The 16,965-nt window shown below is 35.7% G+C and overlaps 1 protein-coding gene across 1 annotated transcript; it reads left to right on the top strand.

Annotated features, from left to right (window-relative positions):
- Nucleotides 1–987: 987 nt before the first annotated feature.
- LOC127791948 (heat shock 70 kDa protein 17) lies at nucleotides 988–16,477 on the top strand. The gene is made up of 14 exons (XM_052322170.1): nucleotides 988–1,994; nucleotides 2,626–2,858; nucleotides 3,457–3,616; nucleotides 7,112–7,357; nucleotides 7,477–7,613; nucleotides 7,721–8,057; nucleotides 8,144–8,302; nucleotides 9,214–9,288; nucleotides 9,426–9,526; nucleotides 9,615–9,684; nucleotides 12,912–12,968; nucleotides 13,078–13,139; nucleotides 15,736–15,808; nucleotides 15,914–16,477. Exons 1-14 carry the CDS (start codon nucleotides 1,227–1,229, stop codon nucleotides 16,121–16,123), a joined length of 2,688 nt encoding a protein of 895 aa, XP_052178130.1. The 5' UTR covers nucleotides 988–1,226; the 3' UTR covers nucleotides 16,124–16,477.
- Nucleotides 16,478–16,965: the final 488 nt, after the last annotated feature.

The raw sequence follows: 16,965 nt of genomic DNA, 5'->3' as shown, positions 1-16,965 counted from the left end.
TGTTATTTTGATTATAATATTAAATTTATATTTTTTCAATCAATTTAATCTTTATACTTTGATTTTTTTTATTTGTGTGATAACTTGAATTATTTTTTGTTTTGATTATATTATTAAAATTATATTTTTTAGCTAATTTAACTCTTTTAATTTGACGTAAATAAAGTGTGACATGCACTTTATCATATATTTTTTTTACACATAAAAATATAAATAATTAAATTGACTTAAAAATATAAGTTTAAAAATGTAATTAAAATAATAAAAAATTAAAATTATAACATGAAAAAGAGGTCAAATTATAAGAGGTTAAATTAATTTGAAAATTAAGTTCAGAGGTTTAATTAAAATTAAAAAAATTCTAAATTACATGAAAAAAATTAAAATATAAAGATAAAAATATAGAATTGGCCGTAATAATATATTTAGTGGTTAATTTTTTTTTGTTATTTAATTTTAAAATTTAATTAAATATATAATTATAAAAATAAAAACTCAGAATTTTAATTTTTCAACTTGATATTATAAATTAAAATTTTAATTTTAAAATGATAACAAAATTAAATTTTAAAATTTAAAATATTTGCTATTTTTGATTTTGGGTTGACTTCGAGTCAGGCGTAAACGGGGGGGCAAGCGAAGCTTCCACAAACTTCTCACATCTAGAAAGATCCAACGGCAAACAAGTGGCACAACACATGAGGCCTTTGGCTGATCACCACGTGTACTTCTGTACACGCGGCGTCTCCTCATTGGTCTCGCCATGCCATCCCCTTCCACGTAAGCGGTCTCACGTGCCCAACTTACAAGAATTTATCTTAATTTTCTTCCAAATTAAAATTCAGAAAAGCTCTTTCTTCCAAATTAAAAATTAATAAAATGAATAAATAAACATTTAATTAAATGGAATTAAGGATTAAAGAATTTAATTAATTAAGGTTAAGGCTGAGTTGGGTTTAAAAACCCTATTGTAGACTAGAGATTACATTCCATTCTTTCCTTTGGTATCTCTCAGCTGTTTGGAAGCGAACTTTCTCAGCAAAATTTTCCCGGAAAATCGAAACCAATACGTATTTTGGATGGATCAATCATTGTAGGACGCCATCTGTAGATCATCAGTAGCTCTCGCGCAATCCGAGTGATGCGTTGACGTGAAATTTTGTAAGAATTCCGAGTTCTAGGGTCGTCCATTTCGGCTTCTTCTCCAGGCTGAGTAGCTGGTAATAATGTCGGCGATCTTCGTCAGGCTACTCTCGGCCGTTGCAGTTCTCTTGGTTCTTCTTCCAAAACCGTCGCATTCAGCAGTTTTGAGCGTAGATCTAGGATCAGAATGGGCAAAAGTTGCAGTTGTGAATCTGAAGCCCGGGCAGAGCCCAATCTCGATCGCGATTAACGAAATGTCCAAGCGGAAATCCCCCGCGCTGGTCGCATTCCAAGGCGGCGACCGCCTGATCGGGGAAGAAGCCGCTGGGCTGGTCGCTAGGTATCCCGATAGAGTCTATTCACTGGTGCGGGATTTGATCGGAAAGCCCTATAATTATGTGAAGGAAAAGCTTCTCGAGCGGATGTATTTGCCATTTGATATTGTGGAGGATTCGAGGGGTGTTGCGGGTATTAGAATTGACGGCGGGGTTACCGTATATTCGGCGGAGGAATTGACCGCGATGGTACTGGGTTATGCTCTGAGGTTGGCGGAGTTTCACGCGAAGGTGCCGATAAAAGATACTGTAATTACGGTGCCGCCCTACTTTGGGCAGGCAGAGAGGAAGGGTTTGCTTCAGGCTGCTCAGTTGGCGGGGATGAATGTGCTCTCCCTGATCAACGAACACTCTGGTGCCGCTATCCAGTATGGAATTGACAAGAATTTCTCAAATGGGTCGAGGCACGTTATATTCTATGACATGGGTGCCACAAGTACTTATGCTGCTCTTGCTTGTTTCTCTGCTTATAATGCCAAGGAGTACGGGAAGACTGTCTCCATCAACCAATTTCAGGTAATAATAATTCTTAAATTTGTACTTGATCTCTCTGTTTTAAGACCTCCTTTCTTCATTTTGATGTGTAACCTGTCCCTTCAGAATTGGTTTTTTGGAAACCGCTAGCTACCTATTCTGATTTGCCATTCAATTGATGGCCCAATTTCAATCCATAACCGTGACTGTTTCAAGGCTATCTTTTGATATTCTTGGTCAGTTCTTTTGAAATTTGAATTGGTTGCTTTGTGATGGTTGTTGGGAATTTAAGTTATTTAACATCTTTACATGCTATCTTTTGGTAGAAGTTGTTCAGGGGAACCTGCACTAGAGCCTAGGGGCGTCATTTGGCGTTGGTTGTATTGCTTCCTTGTCGTTTTCGTTGATACATTTCATAACATAGTTTTCAAGTAGGGTCCTCAGTCTGTATTCCAGTTTGGTTCATCACCGTGAACTCTTTTTTTATGATACAGATTTGTGAAAGCGGTTTATACAATGATTAATCCTTTTATATTTACAGTGTCTTTTCCATTATCATGATCCTTGTTACGTGGAATCTCATGTGGGCACGTGTATACTTGTGCATAGACAATAGTTTGTTTTAGTGTTGTCATTGGCATACCAGCTAGTTAAATCTTTTAAGCTGTTGTAGGTCAAGGATGTTAGATGGGACCCACAACTTGGGGGTCAGGATATGGAACTGAGGCTGGTGGAATACTTTGCGGATGAGTTCAACAGTCAACTTGGCAATGGGTTTAATGTGAGGAATTCTCCCAAGGCAATGGCTAAGCTGAAGAAACAGGTTAAGCGTACCAAGGAGATTCTGAGTGCGAACACAATGGCTCCTATTTCTGTTGAATCTCTTTATGACGATCGTGACTTCAGGTATGCAAAATTTTATGTAGCACTATCAACTCTTTACTGCCTGTTGAGAGGAATACTCATGCTTTACACAGAAACAACAGCGTTTCCCGCATTCTAAATATTGAGTTACTCTTACTTCAACAAAAAGATGTTCCCCTGGAGACATCCAACAACTCTTCAAATTGATATCTTGACAAATTCAAAATTGTGAAGTCGGAGACATGTATCCCTTCATCAATCATTTTAGCCTATGTTGATGTAGCTTTGTAGTAGTCCCTTGGTGCATATTCTAGGATGGCAAGAATAAACACTGAAGTTGCCATTAGAGTGCAGAATTACATGGAGGAATTCTGTACTCCTGTACCAAGGAAACACCCAATTTGTTGACAGATGAAGTCCTTTTTTATGGTTGCTTCACATTTTAGTGTTTCTTGTAGGTCTGAAACTACCAACTAGTTCAAGATTTTGCATTATTAAGGAATAAGGATAAAAATGTAAATATGATATGGACCAATAATATGATTCACATTTGGGTATTCTGTTTAGCGCACATAATTGTTGGCTTAAATAAATTGAGATGGCATAAATAATGTTCTTTATTATGTTTCTATATTACTAGGAGCACAATAACACGTGAAAAGTTTGAAGAGCTATGTGATGATCTATGGAAGAGATCTCTTATTCCTGTTAAAGAGGTAATTGAGCATTCTGGTTTGAAGCTTGATGAGATACATGCAGTGGAGTTAATTGGAGGTGCCACTCGAGTGCCAAAACTACAGGTATGTTTGTTGCTCCATGAGTAAACATGGTATAGAAGCTGAATGGTTGCACTTAAAATGGAAATATTAGAACATTCTCCAGTCTGCAATAGCCTTTCAAATGGAACCTGGTTTTTATCATTATATTTTGAATCAGTTGTTCAGAGCAGGGATATTCTCCAGTCTGCAATATCCAGTAGACTGGATCTTCTTCTGAGCTCAATTATTCTCGTTAAGATATGAAGTCAAATTACTGGGTATGCCAGTGAATGGCTACCTCACTTCCTTGGAAGCTTTAAAAGGTTTTGAGTGTCTGGATGATCTTTACAGTCAACCTCTATTTCTGTGTCTATTTGTGGCTGGATGAAATCTAAGCTGCTTTTATAGCTTAAGAGTAGGTAGTCCAATTATGTGCCGAATTATTCAAGGGGCGAAGGCATCGAGCTATTTGGTTTTAGTACTGAATTATCAACTGGATGCAGATCTTATGGTTGAAATATAGTTGCTTAATTTATTAGATTGTTTATTAAGAGCTATGCAGAAGAGTTGAAAATTAATAAGCTCGGAATTTTTCCCTCTATGTAGTATGGATTGTTATAATCAATGTTCTGAAACTTGGATCAGGGATTGAACCAGTCTTGAATTGGGATTTATTTTATTAAATAAATAAATATGTGATAATTATAACTTTGATATAAAAAATAATAAAATTCGTCTAACAATACTCTGATAGACAAAAAATTGTTAAGTAATATTATGCTGCAATTTGAAGAAATAACCCAAGTTTAGGATGAAAATAAAATAAAATCAATATTAACTATCTAAATTACAAATCAACAATTACACAATTTTTCATACATGAACTATATCAAATTACAAATTATTATAACCATTTTCTTTGTATTGTCCTTTATTTTGAATAGATTTGAGCCTTTAGATAGTATCCAAAAAGACTTGACGTAAATTCCTATAAGATTTTCCAATTTATTTTATATTCTAACATTTACAAAAATAAAATAGAAAATGTAAAAAAAAAAAAAAACTGTCAGGTTGAATCCAACCAGTTCAACCAGCTCTGGTTCACTGGTTATCTGACCATTGGACTGGTCCATTGACCAGTTCTTGGTTTTCCTGGTTGAGCCGACCCATCTAGTCTGATTCTCTTAATACTGATTGATATATGAGTATGATGCTATCTACTTGCTGTATATATATATATATATATATATCGAATCCATACAGAAAGCTAAATTATAAAAAAAAAAGTGGTTGGTTCCAGAAAGTAGAAATTGGCTGATATGCTTGAAATCACACTGGGCTATTCTAACAGAGAGGAAGAAAATGTTAGATGTGTACTTGCGAGTATTCAGGCCTATAAAAACTGAAAGGAAGAAGTCTACTTTTTCGCCCTCTTTCTGTTGTCTTTTTTAGAATAAGTGAGAGAGAGAATGTTTGGAAAGCAGCATTTGTTTCAGAAGTTGGTATAGTTTTCAATTCATAGTTTGGATCCTCAACTCTGTCAGAAATTCTTCATTTATTTCCTTCTATTTCCTAAATTATATAATTAACACATAAAGGATGCCAAAATCCATTGATTCCATTCTATCTTCTTCTTGCTGACACTATCCATGGACTTTGAACTAATTACTAGCGTGGAAGAAAATATATAGATGTAAAATAAGCATGTATCATGTCTACACTATATGTGCATATCTAGTCTACAATTCACATCAATAATTATTAAATCATATTTAGACTAATGGACGCACTTCAACCCATGTTGCACGTGGGTGTCCTTGAAGCGTCCTTGGTGTCTGGTAGTAAAAGAATTAAAAACTAATTGGACATGTTTGGACAAGTCTTTAAAATATGATTGAGAAGTATCATGTTCAAAAGAGTGTCCAAGTCCAACAATTAATGTCATAGGAGTGTTCGTGCTTATACGTCCAACAAGATCCAATAACATATTAAGAGAATATCACCAATTATCTCCTTGTCCACCTCTCCTATTGACCTTCGTGCGCGTGCGCGTGTACATGTAAAGTATGGAAAACCTATACCAAATAAGACATAGGATCTCACAACAATGGTGATGAGTCATGCATCTACCCATCTAGGGCCTAAAATGGGGATGACATTAATGATTTAGGCTAAGAATATTGCAAGAGAGAACTTTTTAGGGGGCATATCTAGTATTTGAACATTAACAACATATCAAGCCTTAATCCCACTTTTGGCGTTGACTGCATGAATTATAACTTGCCAGTCATTTTCATTTATGACCATATTTTTTATAAGGCCTTTATAACTCATATCATATCTAAAAATTTCTCACTAGGTTTTTCTTGGTCTTTTTCTACCTCTTGTGCTAAATATGTTCCATTTTATCCACTTCTAATAGGAGCCTCTATTGGTTTTCTTCTCTCATGACCCAATCATCTTATTCATGTCTCACACATCTGATCTTCAATAGGAGCACTCTGACCTTATTAGGGACAATCTCATTTGTAATTTTATTTTCTTGTGTATGGCTGCATATCGATCTTAACATCCTGTTCTCCATGATACTTATATTTTGTACATGTTGATCTTTTATCTTTAATGATATGTTGCTATATGACATTCTATTATCACATAGAATGTTGGATGCATTTTTTCCATTTTCACCATCCTACATTAATTCGATGGATAGCATCCTCATTAATCTCCCTAGTTTTTTGGATCAATATATGAGCCTATCTTTTCCTAGTATGCGTCTTGATCTTCAAGTTTTACCATAACATCATCACTTTGTATTTGTACTAAACAGATATTTGTACTTTTGTAAGTGATTTTAATTCTACATTATCACACACATGTAATTATGAAAGTACTCAATGTATTCAGTTTTTTAATGCTTCATTTAGTTATGAAACAGGACCACCAACTCAGCAGAATCGCCAAGTGGACAATTTTTTACTTCATTATTGTTATTGTTGTTCTTATTATGATTATGTTTATTGTTGTTTATTTATCTTGTAATTTAAAGTTTGAACGGGGTTATTAATGCTGACAAAAAAGACGAAACAAGCGACAGTGCTCTCAACCCATAAACAGAGGATGCAACTTTATAACATTTCCTTTGGGGTGGGCTTACCATTATAGAATTGAGTCCTCCAGGATATTTGTCATACATGACAAGATATATGCCCTGCCACGGCAGTTTTCAGGTAGTTAATGGTGCTTATTGGGCATGGAAGTGTCCGAAATCACAGTGTTAATTCTTTATACAGTTCCATATGAGCAACAAGAATAGTTTAGTACAAAGGCTTGATGAGGTTCATTTCAAAATTTGGCACCCGTTATTGCAAGTTATTGGTTAAACCTACTCTAGTCGGCCAGTATTTTAGGTTCTATTCTTGCTGTTTAATTTGGCCTTACAAATGTGATTAAATGAGCACCTTTTTTTTCCATGCAAAACATTCATCTTAAGATATTAGATGCCTGTAAATGAAATTCTTATTTCCTTTTTTACAGGCTACACTCCAAGAATTCATTGGGAGGAATGATTTGGACAAACACTTGGATGCTGATGAAGCTACTGTGCTTGGTGCTGCGTTACATGCAGCAAACTTAAGTGATGGAATTAAATTGAATCGTAAGCTAGGGATGCTTGATGGATCTTCATATGGGTTTGTCTTTGAGTTAGATGGTCCTGATCTTTTGAAAGATGAAAACACCAGACAGGTGCTTGTGCCAAGAATGAAAAAACTGCCTAGTAAGGTAAAGGACATCGTAATTGCAACCCATTCCTTTATTAATGATAAAGCAAAAGATTGAAATTTGAGAAATTGTATTTCATGTACTCTTCATCAATCACAAACTGTTTACCTACCTGGCAGATGTTCAGATCAATTATACATAATAAAGACTTTGATGTTTCACTGGCTTACGAGAGTGAAGAACTATTACCTCCAGGCATTTTTTCACCTGTATTTGTGCAGTATACTGTTTCTGGTCTCGCTGATGCTACAGAAAAGTGAGCCTTGTTACCCTTTTTCATATATCCTGGCTTCTGTTGTTATAATTTGTGAAACTGAAAGCCTGTTGTTGTATTTGATTTTCTCCTGCCTTTATGTTTTCTAGGTACGCATCACGTAATCTTTCTGCCCCCATCAAGGCCAATCTACATTTCTCCCTCAGTAGAAGTGGGATATTTTCTTTGGACCGAGCAGATGCTACCGTTGAGATATCTGAATGGGTAGAAGTTCCCAAAAAGAACCTTACTGTTGTGAACTCAACTTCTGCTTCACCCAATATATCTGTTGATGCGGTGCCCCAGAACATTTCAGAAAGTGTTGAGAGCTTCCAGATGGATGGTGGAATAACTAATTCATCCAACAATAGTGCAAATGATGAAAGCACCTCTGATCTTGGAACAGAAAAAAAGCTGAAGAAGAGGACCTTTAGAGTTCCACTTAAGGTGCGAACTAATTAAATGCCTTCAGGATTTTTTCTACTTCAGCTTTTTAATGGATCTCTGATTATTTATTTAGCATTTGTTTCTAGATTATTGAGAAGGCAGTGGGACCAGGAATGCTGTCAAAAGAAGCTTTTGTTGAAGCTAAAGGAAAACTGGAAGCACTGGATAAAAAAGATGCAGAGCGAAAACAGACTGCCGAGTTGAAAAATAATCTTGAAGGATACATATATGCCACTAAAGAAAAGGTTGGAAGTACTTTGAAATTTACCGAAATCATTGGTGGTATTTGGTTACAGTTTTAACCTGTTTCCTTTGATGATTTAGCATTAGTTCTATCACAATTTTATTACTTAAATTATTTCTCTTTGAATGATTTGTCTTTTTTTTGCTATTTTTCTGTAAGAACATTTTACCTGTGCTTAGAGTTCAACCCAGTTTTTAAGCCTTGAAGAGGCTTCCAATTATGATATTGTTCTCCTTTAATCAATTTTAACTGCACGTTATCTACTGTTCTGTTTGGACTTTCATATCTGTGTTTCTTATATTTGAATTTGGTTTTGGCCATTTTATCATCGTCATCATCATTACAAGCCTTAATGGCTAAATTGGGTTGGTACATTGATTATAGCTCTTCACTTATCTCATCAGATCTTTTATAAGGACATTATATCCCATGCCATGCATTAGAGTTTCTTATTAAGTCCTTATTTTTTTATATCTTTCTCAACCTCTTTTGCTATAAACTTCTTACATTCTATCTATTCTCCTTCTGCATTTATTGCTCCTTTTCACATGTCCAAATCATCTAGATATGTCTTGCATATTTTGTTTATCTTTAATAGGCATGATTCCAACCTTATTGTGAATAGCCTTGTTTCTAATTTATACTCTCTCTCTCTCTATACACACACACACACACACACACATATAGCTGTAAGTCACACCATAATATCTTCATTTCAGGCATGCTTATATCTGGTTTTATTTATTTCTTTCCTTTCATGGTCCTACGTTTTTTTTTTTTCGTGTTTTCCTGTTCTTGTGCTGCTCTCCTTCTCCCCCCCCCCCCCCCCCGGGCTTTTAGTTTCTGCCCCTTAATGAGAAATGAAATAATTATTTAGACTTTTTTCTTCCCATGTTGATTTTCTCAAACCAGCTTGAATCATTGGAGGAGTTGGAAAAAGTTTCTTCCAGTCAGGAACGCCAGTCCTTTATTGAAAAACTTGACGAGGTTTCTTCTCTTAGCTTTCTTACTCTTACGATTATCACTTTATTTTTTTGTAGCTTTTTGCCTGGGATCTTAGTTCTTTTCTCTTACAATCCCCATACTTATGTCTATGTTTTTGTGGAAACCTTGCATGGTTTCAGGTGCAGGACTGGTTATACACTGACGGTGAAGATGCTTCTGCCACTGAGTTCCAAGAACGTCTAGATTTGTTAAAATCTATCGGTGGGCCCATATTTTTCAGGTCTATCCTCGTGGCCAATTATTATGACTTAAAAGATAATTTTAGTTTTGGTACCTTTTGCAAATCTTGTTGCATTATTTGAATGCAGACTTAATGAGCTTACTGCACGGCCGGCTGCAAGCGAACATGTTCGAAGATACCTTAGTGAGCTGGAACAGGTAAATAAGATGATTGATGCCTCTGAACCATAAGCCATGACACCAATTGGTGCCCGGTAGTTGAACTTAGATTTGAAAAGAGCAATTCATTATTATTGATGAACAAACTTAGATGCCTAGGAAGAAATGCTCTAAGTGGCAAAGGGGTGAATGGAAATAAATTCAATCACACTTTGCATTAGATCATATGCTGCATATATATACAGTAGCTCCTATCAGCTTTCTCCTAGAATCTAGGAATTCAAAAAACAAATTTGAAAATACAATACAACAGCAGATAAGATGGAATTTAAACTTGAAAATTATTTTTCCTTCTGTCTTTATGGATCAGCTGTAACTGCTAATCTTCTTTTGAATTCAACCTCTTCTTCTCATCATCTTATCTCTTATTCAAACCAACTGTTCTTATCATCAACCAACTGCTCTTATCATCATTTAATTTGGAATTCCACTCTAATCTGGAATTTCTTCCTCAGCAATTGATATACACTGGTTGAGATGGAAAGAGAAATAAATCCAATATAAAACTGAAAGCTAATAAATGCAAGAGTAGACCTGAAAACTAATAAATGCTGTCACCTGGATGCAAGGGTAGACCTGAAAACTAACAAAAGTTTTATTTTCTTCAAGTTCATCCAGAGCTTTAATAGTTAGTTCAGCAATCCTTTGGCTTCAACTGATATTTGTAGTCCATCTCTCTGTTGGAGTCAATCTTAGCCAACATTCATTGAGCTCTTCTACATCTATTAGGTGCCCTATCATTCATGATATATTTTCTTTTTTCAATCTTTTAAGTTTTTCTCTAAAAGATATATCAGTTGTTTGAGTTGAACTTCTCCATTCTCACTTGCCTCAAGTTCTTAAATTTTATTTTTTACTATAAGCACTTGTTTTGTTGTTCTAATTTTCTACTCTTGTTCGGTTATAATGGTATTATTATAAGTCTACTGATTTATTTTCAATGAAGTCATCCCTATGAAATTCATTTCATGAAATTAACAGACCAGAACTTCAGCATTTTCCCTCTGAAGTTTTTCTCTTCATATGTGCTCTCTGCCTATAGCTTCAATGATACATATCGAGGCCCAATAACCCAGGCCATCTCCAAAACAGTCTTCCCAAATCTGCTACTGGATGAAGATGGGCCTCCAACCCAACTGCTGCCGGCCCAAGACCCATAAACACTCCTCCAGCAGCTGTCAAGGTTCTCCTCCAATGGGTGCCAGCTGAGCAGAAAGTCAAGGATCCAATTTCCCAGCTTCTCTCACTAATCTCTCTCATCTTCCCCATGCCACTAAGGAGTTGTTGACCTATATTCTCCATGAAATCACCAGATCACTAGGCATTTAAGCTACCTAAGGTCCCTAGGTGTCTATTATAATTCCCATAAACATTCAATGTAATCATTGGCTTCTCTCCTATACACGGGAAGACATGACCAGTCATTTACAGCTTTGAATCTTTGAAGAATCCAGACTATTAATCTATATCAGTCCTTTCTTATCACTTGCTGTTCAAGTGTGGCAAAATTCCCGGCTCTTATCTAAGTGTGGTTGCCTTGTGTTATGATTAGAAGCTCTTTTTATAACTCAAACAATGACTCTTACTGCCAATTCTCCCAACTCCTCTCCCGAAATCAAAACCAAACAACAGAAATAAGACTGAAATTAAAGAACAAAATTTAAAGGAATGAAAACAGAAATGAAACAATCAAACCACAAGAAGAGAAGCGATATATTCTGGTTCGGATTACAGTGATTGCAACCCTACATCCAGCCTTCAAACACCCACCAAGAGCAGCCTCCTTTATTACCAAGAATGATCAGTACAACAGCTTGAGTAATTTCTCCTATTCCTGAGTACATCCAACACTCATTCTCCAAGATTACAAAGCTATCTTGCTCACTAGCCTTTCTCTCGGAATGAACATCCACTCGATACAATAGAATGAGAAAATCCCACTCTCTCGGCTGCCCCTTTCTCTATATTTATAGAGTAGGGCAGACATCCCAATGAAGACTTTAGATAATTACAGTTTAACCCCATAACTTTCACTAATTTCACATGGGATACAATTTCCTATCTAAATCTTCAATAGTCACTTATGAGCACTGCCTTCACTGATCTACTATGGCTGACTTTATCCTATACTCGAGACAACAACATAACACCTTGCATTATCACTTAATGGCGAGTTGCCCGTTTCTTATTTTACCTCTTACTCGACTTTTGTTATCCAAATTTTATCCTATCATTCAACTTAATGTACAAGCCCCAAGGGTGGTAGGAATTCACAGTTGTGCAAAGACTTGAAACTTGTTTTTTTTTTGTGTAAAATATGGTACCTGGGTTTTCTTTCTGAGACTTTTAATGCCAATTTGTTTAGCCAAAACTAATACATGAATCTTTAAATAATATTCACACTTTTTAACAATCTTAACTAACATGGCATTCAAAGGCTTATTTTTCCAAAGCTGCAGTCGTATCAAAAGTTCTGTTTTCCCCATAAAGTGCTAGGAGTACTGGTGACCATACTTGGTAAATAAGTTTGATGTAATTTTTTGTTTAGGAATAGGAATCTAGTCTACTTAAAATGTAGACAGGCAGATGCATGAGCCTCCCACTGTTTTGAAGCCTATAAATTATATTAGCAGCCTTAATCTGTATGCAAAAACCTTACTTTTGTGTCTTGAGCTTGTGACACTTAGTTCATAATGGAGCAGACTGCTTTAGCTGTGCTTCCTCCAACATATCTAGCATACTCTGCATGCCCTTTTCACTCGGGCAAATCTGAAACTCAAAAGTCCGTTATTCAGTTGAATCTTTGGCCCATCAAGTCTGAAAAAAGATAAGCAAAGTTAAATAAGAAATATGAAAGCTACTTAGCCCGCTAAGAAATTATGACCTGTGGAGTTCTGATAATGCACATTATAATTTTTTTTTATTATCAAAAATATTAATTTGATGATAAAAAATGAAGCCCTTAGACCTTTGGAGTTGCATGAACACAAATCTTGGTCTATAGAATATTCATTTTTAACTTAGCTATTAATTATTTTATTTCTTTTTTTTTTTTAATTCTATCCCAACAGAGAACTGCACTTTTGCTACTATTTTGTTATGAGTTAGTGAATTGTGCATTGACCTTTTTTCTTTTCGCATTTTTTTTGTCATTTGTTTTCCTTATATTATTTTCTTTTTGGTAATTTTCTGTTGTTCATCTTAAGATTGTACACGGATGGGAGACGAATAAGTCTTGGCTTCCTAAAGAGAGAATAGATGAGGTACTTTCATTGCCTTCTATCTGTCCTTAGATATTTTCCTCTTGGAAAATCAAGGTCTTTCATATTTGCTGCTAAAGCTCCCTCTTACCCAAACTGCTTGAATCATCAGGTTGTAAAAGACGCTGAAGAGGTGAAAGTCTGGTTGGATCAGAAAGAGGCTGAGCAGAAGAAGTATGTATTCCTCCTCATCCTCTCCCCGCTCCCCCCCCCCCCCCCCAAAAAAAAAAAAAAAAAATTCTGAATGAGTCTGTTTCCTTCCTTTATTTTTATTTATTTATTTTCGGTGGGGTGGGGGGTTGGGGTTTCTGACTTGCCTAAATACCACATCAATTTTGCTTATAAAGTTTCATGCTGTATGTGTTTTTGAATTACTTGGGGTGCGTGTGCTTCACTTATCACTTCAATCCTCTCACATAACATAGGGATCTTGGTAATGGTCTTATAGAGAATATGGTGATGGATAGAGATGGTTGGAGGTTTTGAATTCATGTAGCTGAGCCCACTTAATAGGATAAAGGCTTGTGATTGTTGTTTCAATTATTTTGGTGATGACAATAGTAAAAATGGCATTTAATTGTTTGTTTTCAAAATAAAAAGGTGTTTATATTTTTCATTTCATTTGCATTGCCTTGCCTCTCCCTACTGCTGATGACCTTAGTCATTGGATTCCTGCTTGGGAGTTCATCAGATGCTGGGGAGCGAGCCCCCCTTGGTGGAGAATAGAATAGAAGGGAGTGGAAGGAAAAAAAAACAAAGAAAAACAAAAGCAAAACTAGAAATAAAATCAAATTCAAGGTAGTCAATGGCAAAAGCTGCTAGGCACCAAAAAAGCACTTGCCTGAGCGGAGTGGGGAGTTAAATTAATAAAAAATTATTAATAAATATATATAATACGAGAAGGACAATCAAATAATGCATATAATTATAAAACATTCCTAAATACGAATTCTTTTAATATTTTTAAAGAAAACATGTCAAATGTAGAAATATTATATAATAACAAAACATGATTGTTAACTAAGTTCTCCTCTTCTAAAAACAATATTATTCAATATTAACATCTTTGAACCCTCAAAGCAACAAACACACAAACACGTAATATACATTAAAAAACACAAACAAAACTGTGGTGGAGAATGGAGCAAACAGTCTGAGGACCAAAACTACCAGAGTAAACCAGATTCCATGGGGAGATTAGAGGAGGGAAGGCTACCAGAGGCTCGCCTGTTGCAGGCGAGCCCATCAGTGAAGAACAGTCACCAGAACAGTCACGTATGTGCCATCACGCACTGAGGGTTTTCAGTGTGTGATGGCTCTGGTTGACTTCCAATGACTGGTCTCGACCTTGCCTGCCTCAGATCTATTTGATGGTGGCCTTTACGGACATACAAAAATAGGAAAATTTGGTGCAATTTAAAGAGAGTTGCAGTGCTTTGCCATGGTTTACCATAGCAGCAGATAAACAAGGTTGAGTGTGCTTTTGAGTTGCAATGCTTTGCGGTGTTTACCATAGCAGCAGATAAACAAGTTTGAGTTTGCTTTTCTCTACTTGATTTCTCATTTTTCCTCTTCCTATTAGATTTTCCATGACATTTCACATACCTTCTCTAACTATCAAGGACGCCAATCTTTGATTTTCAATTTTTTATTTTTTCTGTTCTTTCTTTCTTTTACAGCCCAGGCGAGCGCTTGAGGGCCTTGACGCCTCATCAAAAGCGCTTGCCTAGGTGGTGCCTTAGTAAAGGAGCCTTGCCTGGTAGTATGCCCTTGTCACCTGAGTGCCTCTCTCTCCTTGATTACACTGTTTCAAATTTATCAAATAATATGTTTTCATTTTTTTAATTGAAAATGAAAATTGGACCCAAGAAATAGAATCAAAACTGAAAACTAAAAATAGAAGATTTTAACCACCTGGGTGGCTCCATTGGTGAATACTCGTTGCATAAAAACTGAGGTCTTAGACAGCTAGGCACCAGACTACCAGCGGTTGCTTGGGCAGTCTGATGGTGTTTGGATGGCTCCTAGCAGAGGTTTCTGGATGTCTTTTGATTTGAGCAACTCTGGTTTTCTTTTAGTCATGATGTTCTTATTTTATGTTGTATGAATTAAAGATGGTTGCTTCTTTGTTGTTCTCTAGTGGCTGCTGATATACTATTTGTGAGTTTATAGGCCAGGTTTTTACTTGTAGGTAGAGACATATGGAAGATACTGTGTTTTTGTTGTGTTTCAAGTTGTTTGGTTGTGCTCAAACAAATCAGTCCTTGGATGTAAGACTTTTGCATTTGTCTTGTTTTTATGTTATACTAGTTAGTTCCACAATATCAACTATGTGATGGAAATCTTCATTCACCGGCATCTCATAAAACTTTTCCATATGAAGATACCGTTAGAATTTTATCTCATTATTCCCTCACTGAAGGGTTGTGTTAGGAAGGCATCTGGCGTCAAATTTATCACATTGTTCTTTTGCATGGTTTTGTATTGTCAATAAACTTCTAAAGATTAATTGACATTATGAATGTTATGCCACCGACCCTAACTTAGCTTGATGTGAAGGACCATATGAGGGAAGTTTACTGTGAAATCAGAAAAAGCAAGTGAATGGTTGATGCACAGCCAGTTCACAATCCAGTTGCCAGAGTTGTTAAAACATTTGATTTTACTAGTATTGAAGTCCTAGATTTATTATACAACTACTTCATAATCTTGTTAGCATAACTATTCTCTCATCTGTTGCAAAATACTCTTTGTATTCAATTATTGGCAGGATCTCATCATTCAGCACTCCAGCATTCACATCTGAAGAAGTTTACGGGAAGGTATTTGATCTTCAAGAGAAGGTATTTTTCCACCAATCTTTAACTCAACTAACAGCTAAAAAGATTATTTCAAAGTTGTTTTTTGATCTCGATATGCACTTGTTGATGATTAAATTGTACGTCTAGGTTGCAAGCATCAATAAAATTCCCAAACCAAAGCCTAAAGTGGAGAAGCCTAAGAAGAATGAAACCGAAGGCAACAGTGATGGTAAAGACGAATCCGGCTCATCTTCAGAGGAGACTGCATCTCAGAATGGCCAAACAACAGAGAATTCGGACAGACCAACTCATGAAACAGCAGATTCCCAGCAACCCGAGGGTCACGACGAATTGTGATTTTTCCAAGCTAATAGTAATACACAGATGAGAAATAGGAAGAGGGGAGTAGTTAGCCAGCAGTTGCAAGTGGTAGAGTGTTAGTAGTCCGAGCGAGAGGCTATTTTTGAGGTGGCTTGCTTTCTTGTCAATCCTTCTTTTTAAGTTTATAAAGTTTCTATTAGCAGCATCTTAATGAGAGGTGCCTTAGAGTATTTATTTATTATGGGGGGCACATAACATATTTGCTTAACAGCAGCCCCCTCCCTACCCTAGGAGATTTTGGCTCCATCCTTTTTCTCACCTCACTTCAATATATACTTTATGATTTTGTTCTCAAGGGAAAATACAATCAATATGTCATGTCTCCTACTATCCCTTTTGTGTTCTTTGCTCGTGCCTGCTATAACTGTTTTTAAGGTTGCAGTTTTGATGCTCAGGTTGAGGCCTGCGCTTGAGCTTGGCATGTCTTGATTGATTGGGTGGCTGTTTGTAGTATACAATGATGCATGAAAAGGTCTAGGGCTATAATCGAATCGAGTTGAGTTGAACTTTAGAAAGTTCAGGTTCAGCTCATTTATAAACGAATCTGTTCATTTATAATCAAGTTGAGTATCTTGCGGCTCGCATTAAGCTCACGAATCTAAACGAATTTTATCGAGTTTTAATTTTATTTAATAAAGTAAATAATAAATTAAACTAATGATAAATTTATTTAAGAATTTTAATATTTAGTATACTATATAAATTCATGAAGTATTATAACTTTTCTATATATATTTTTTAATAAAATTATTTAAAATATATGATTTTGTAAATATTTTAAATAAATATATAAAAAATTTAAAGTATATTAAATTATT

This window comes from Diospyros lotus, chromosome 15, assembly GCF_014633365.1.
Source record: "Diospyros lotus cultivar Yz01 chromosome 15, ASM1463336v1, whole genome shotgun sequence".
In the NCBI taxonomy this organism is placed as follows: Eukaryota; Viridiplantae; Streptophyta; class Magnoliopsida; order Ericales; family Ebenaceae; genus Diospyros; species Diospyros lotus.
The sequence above is the reverse complement of the archived record's forward strand: the minus strand, read 5'-3'. Positions and strand labels throughout refer to the sequence as shown.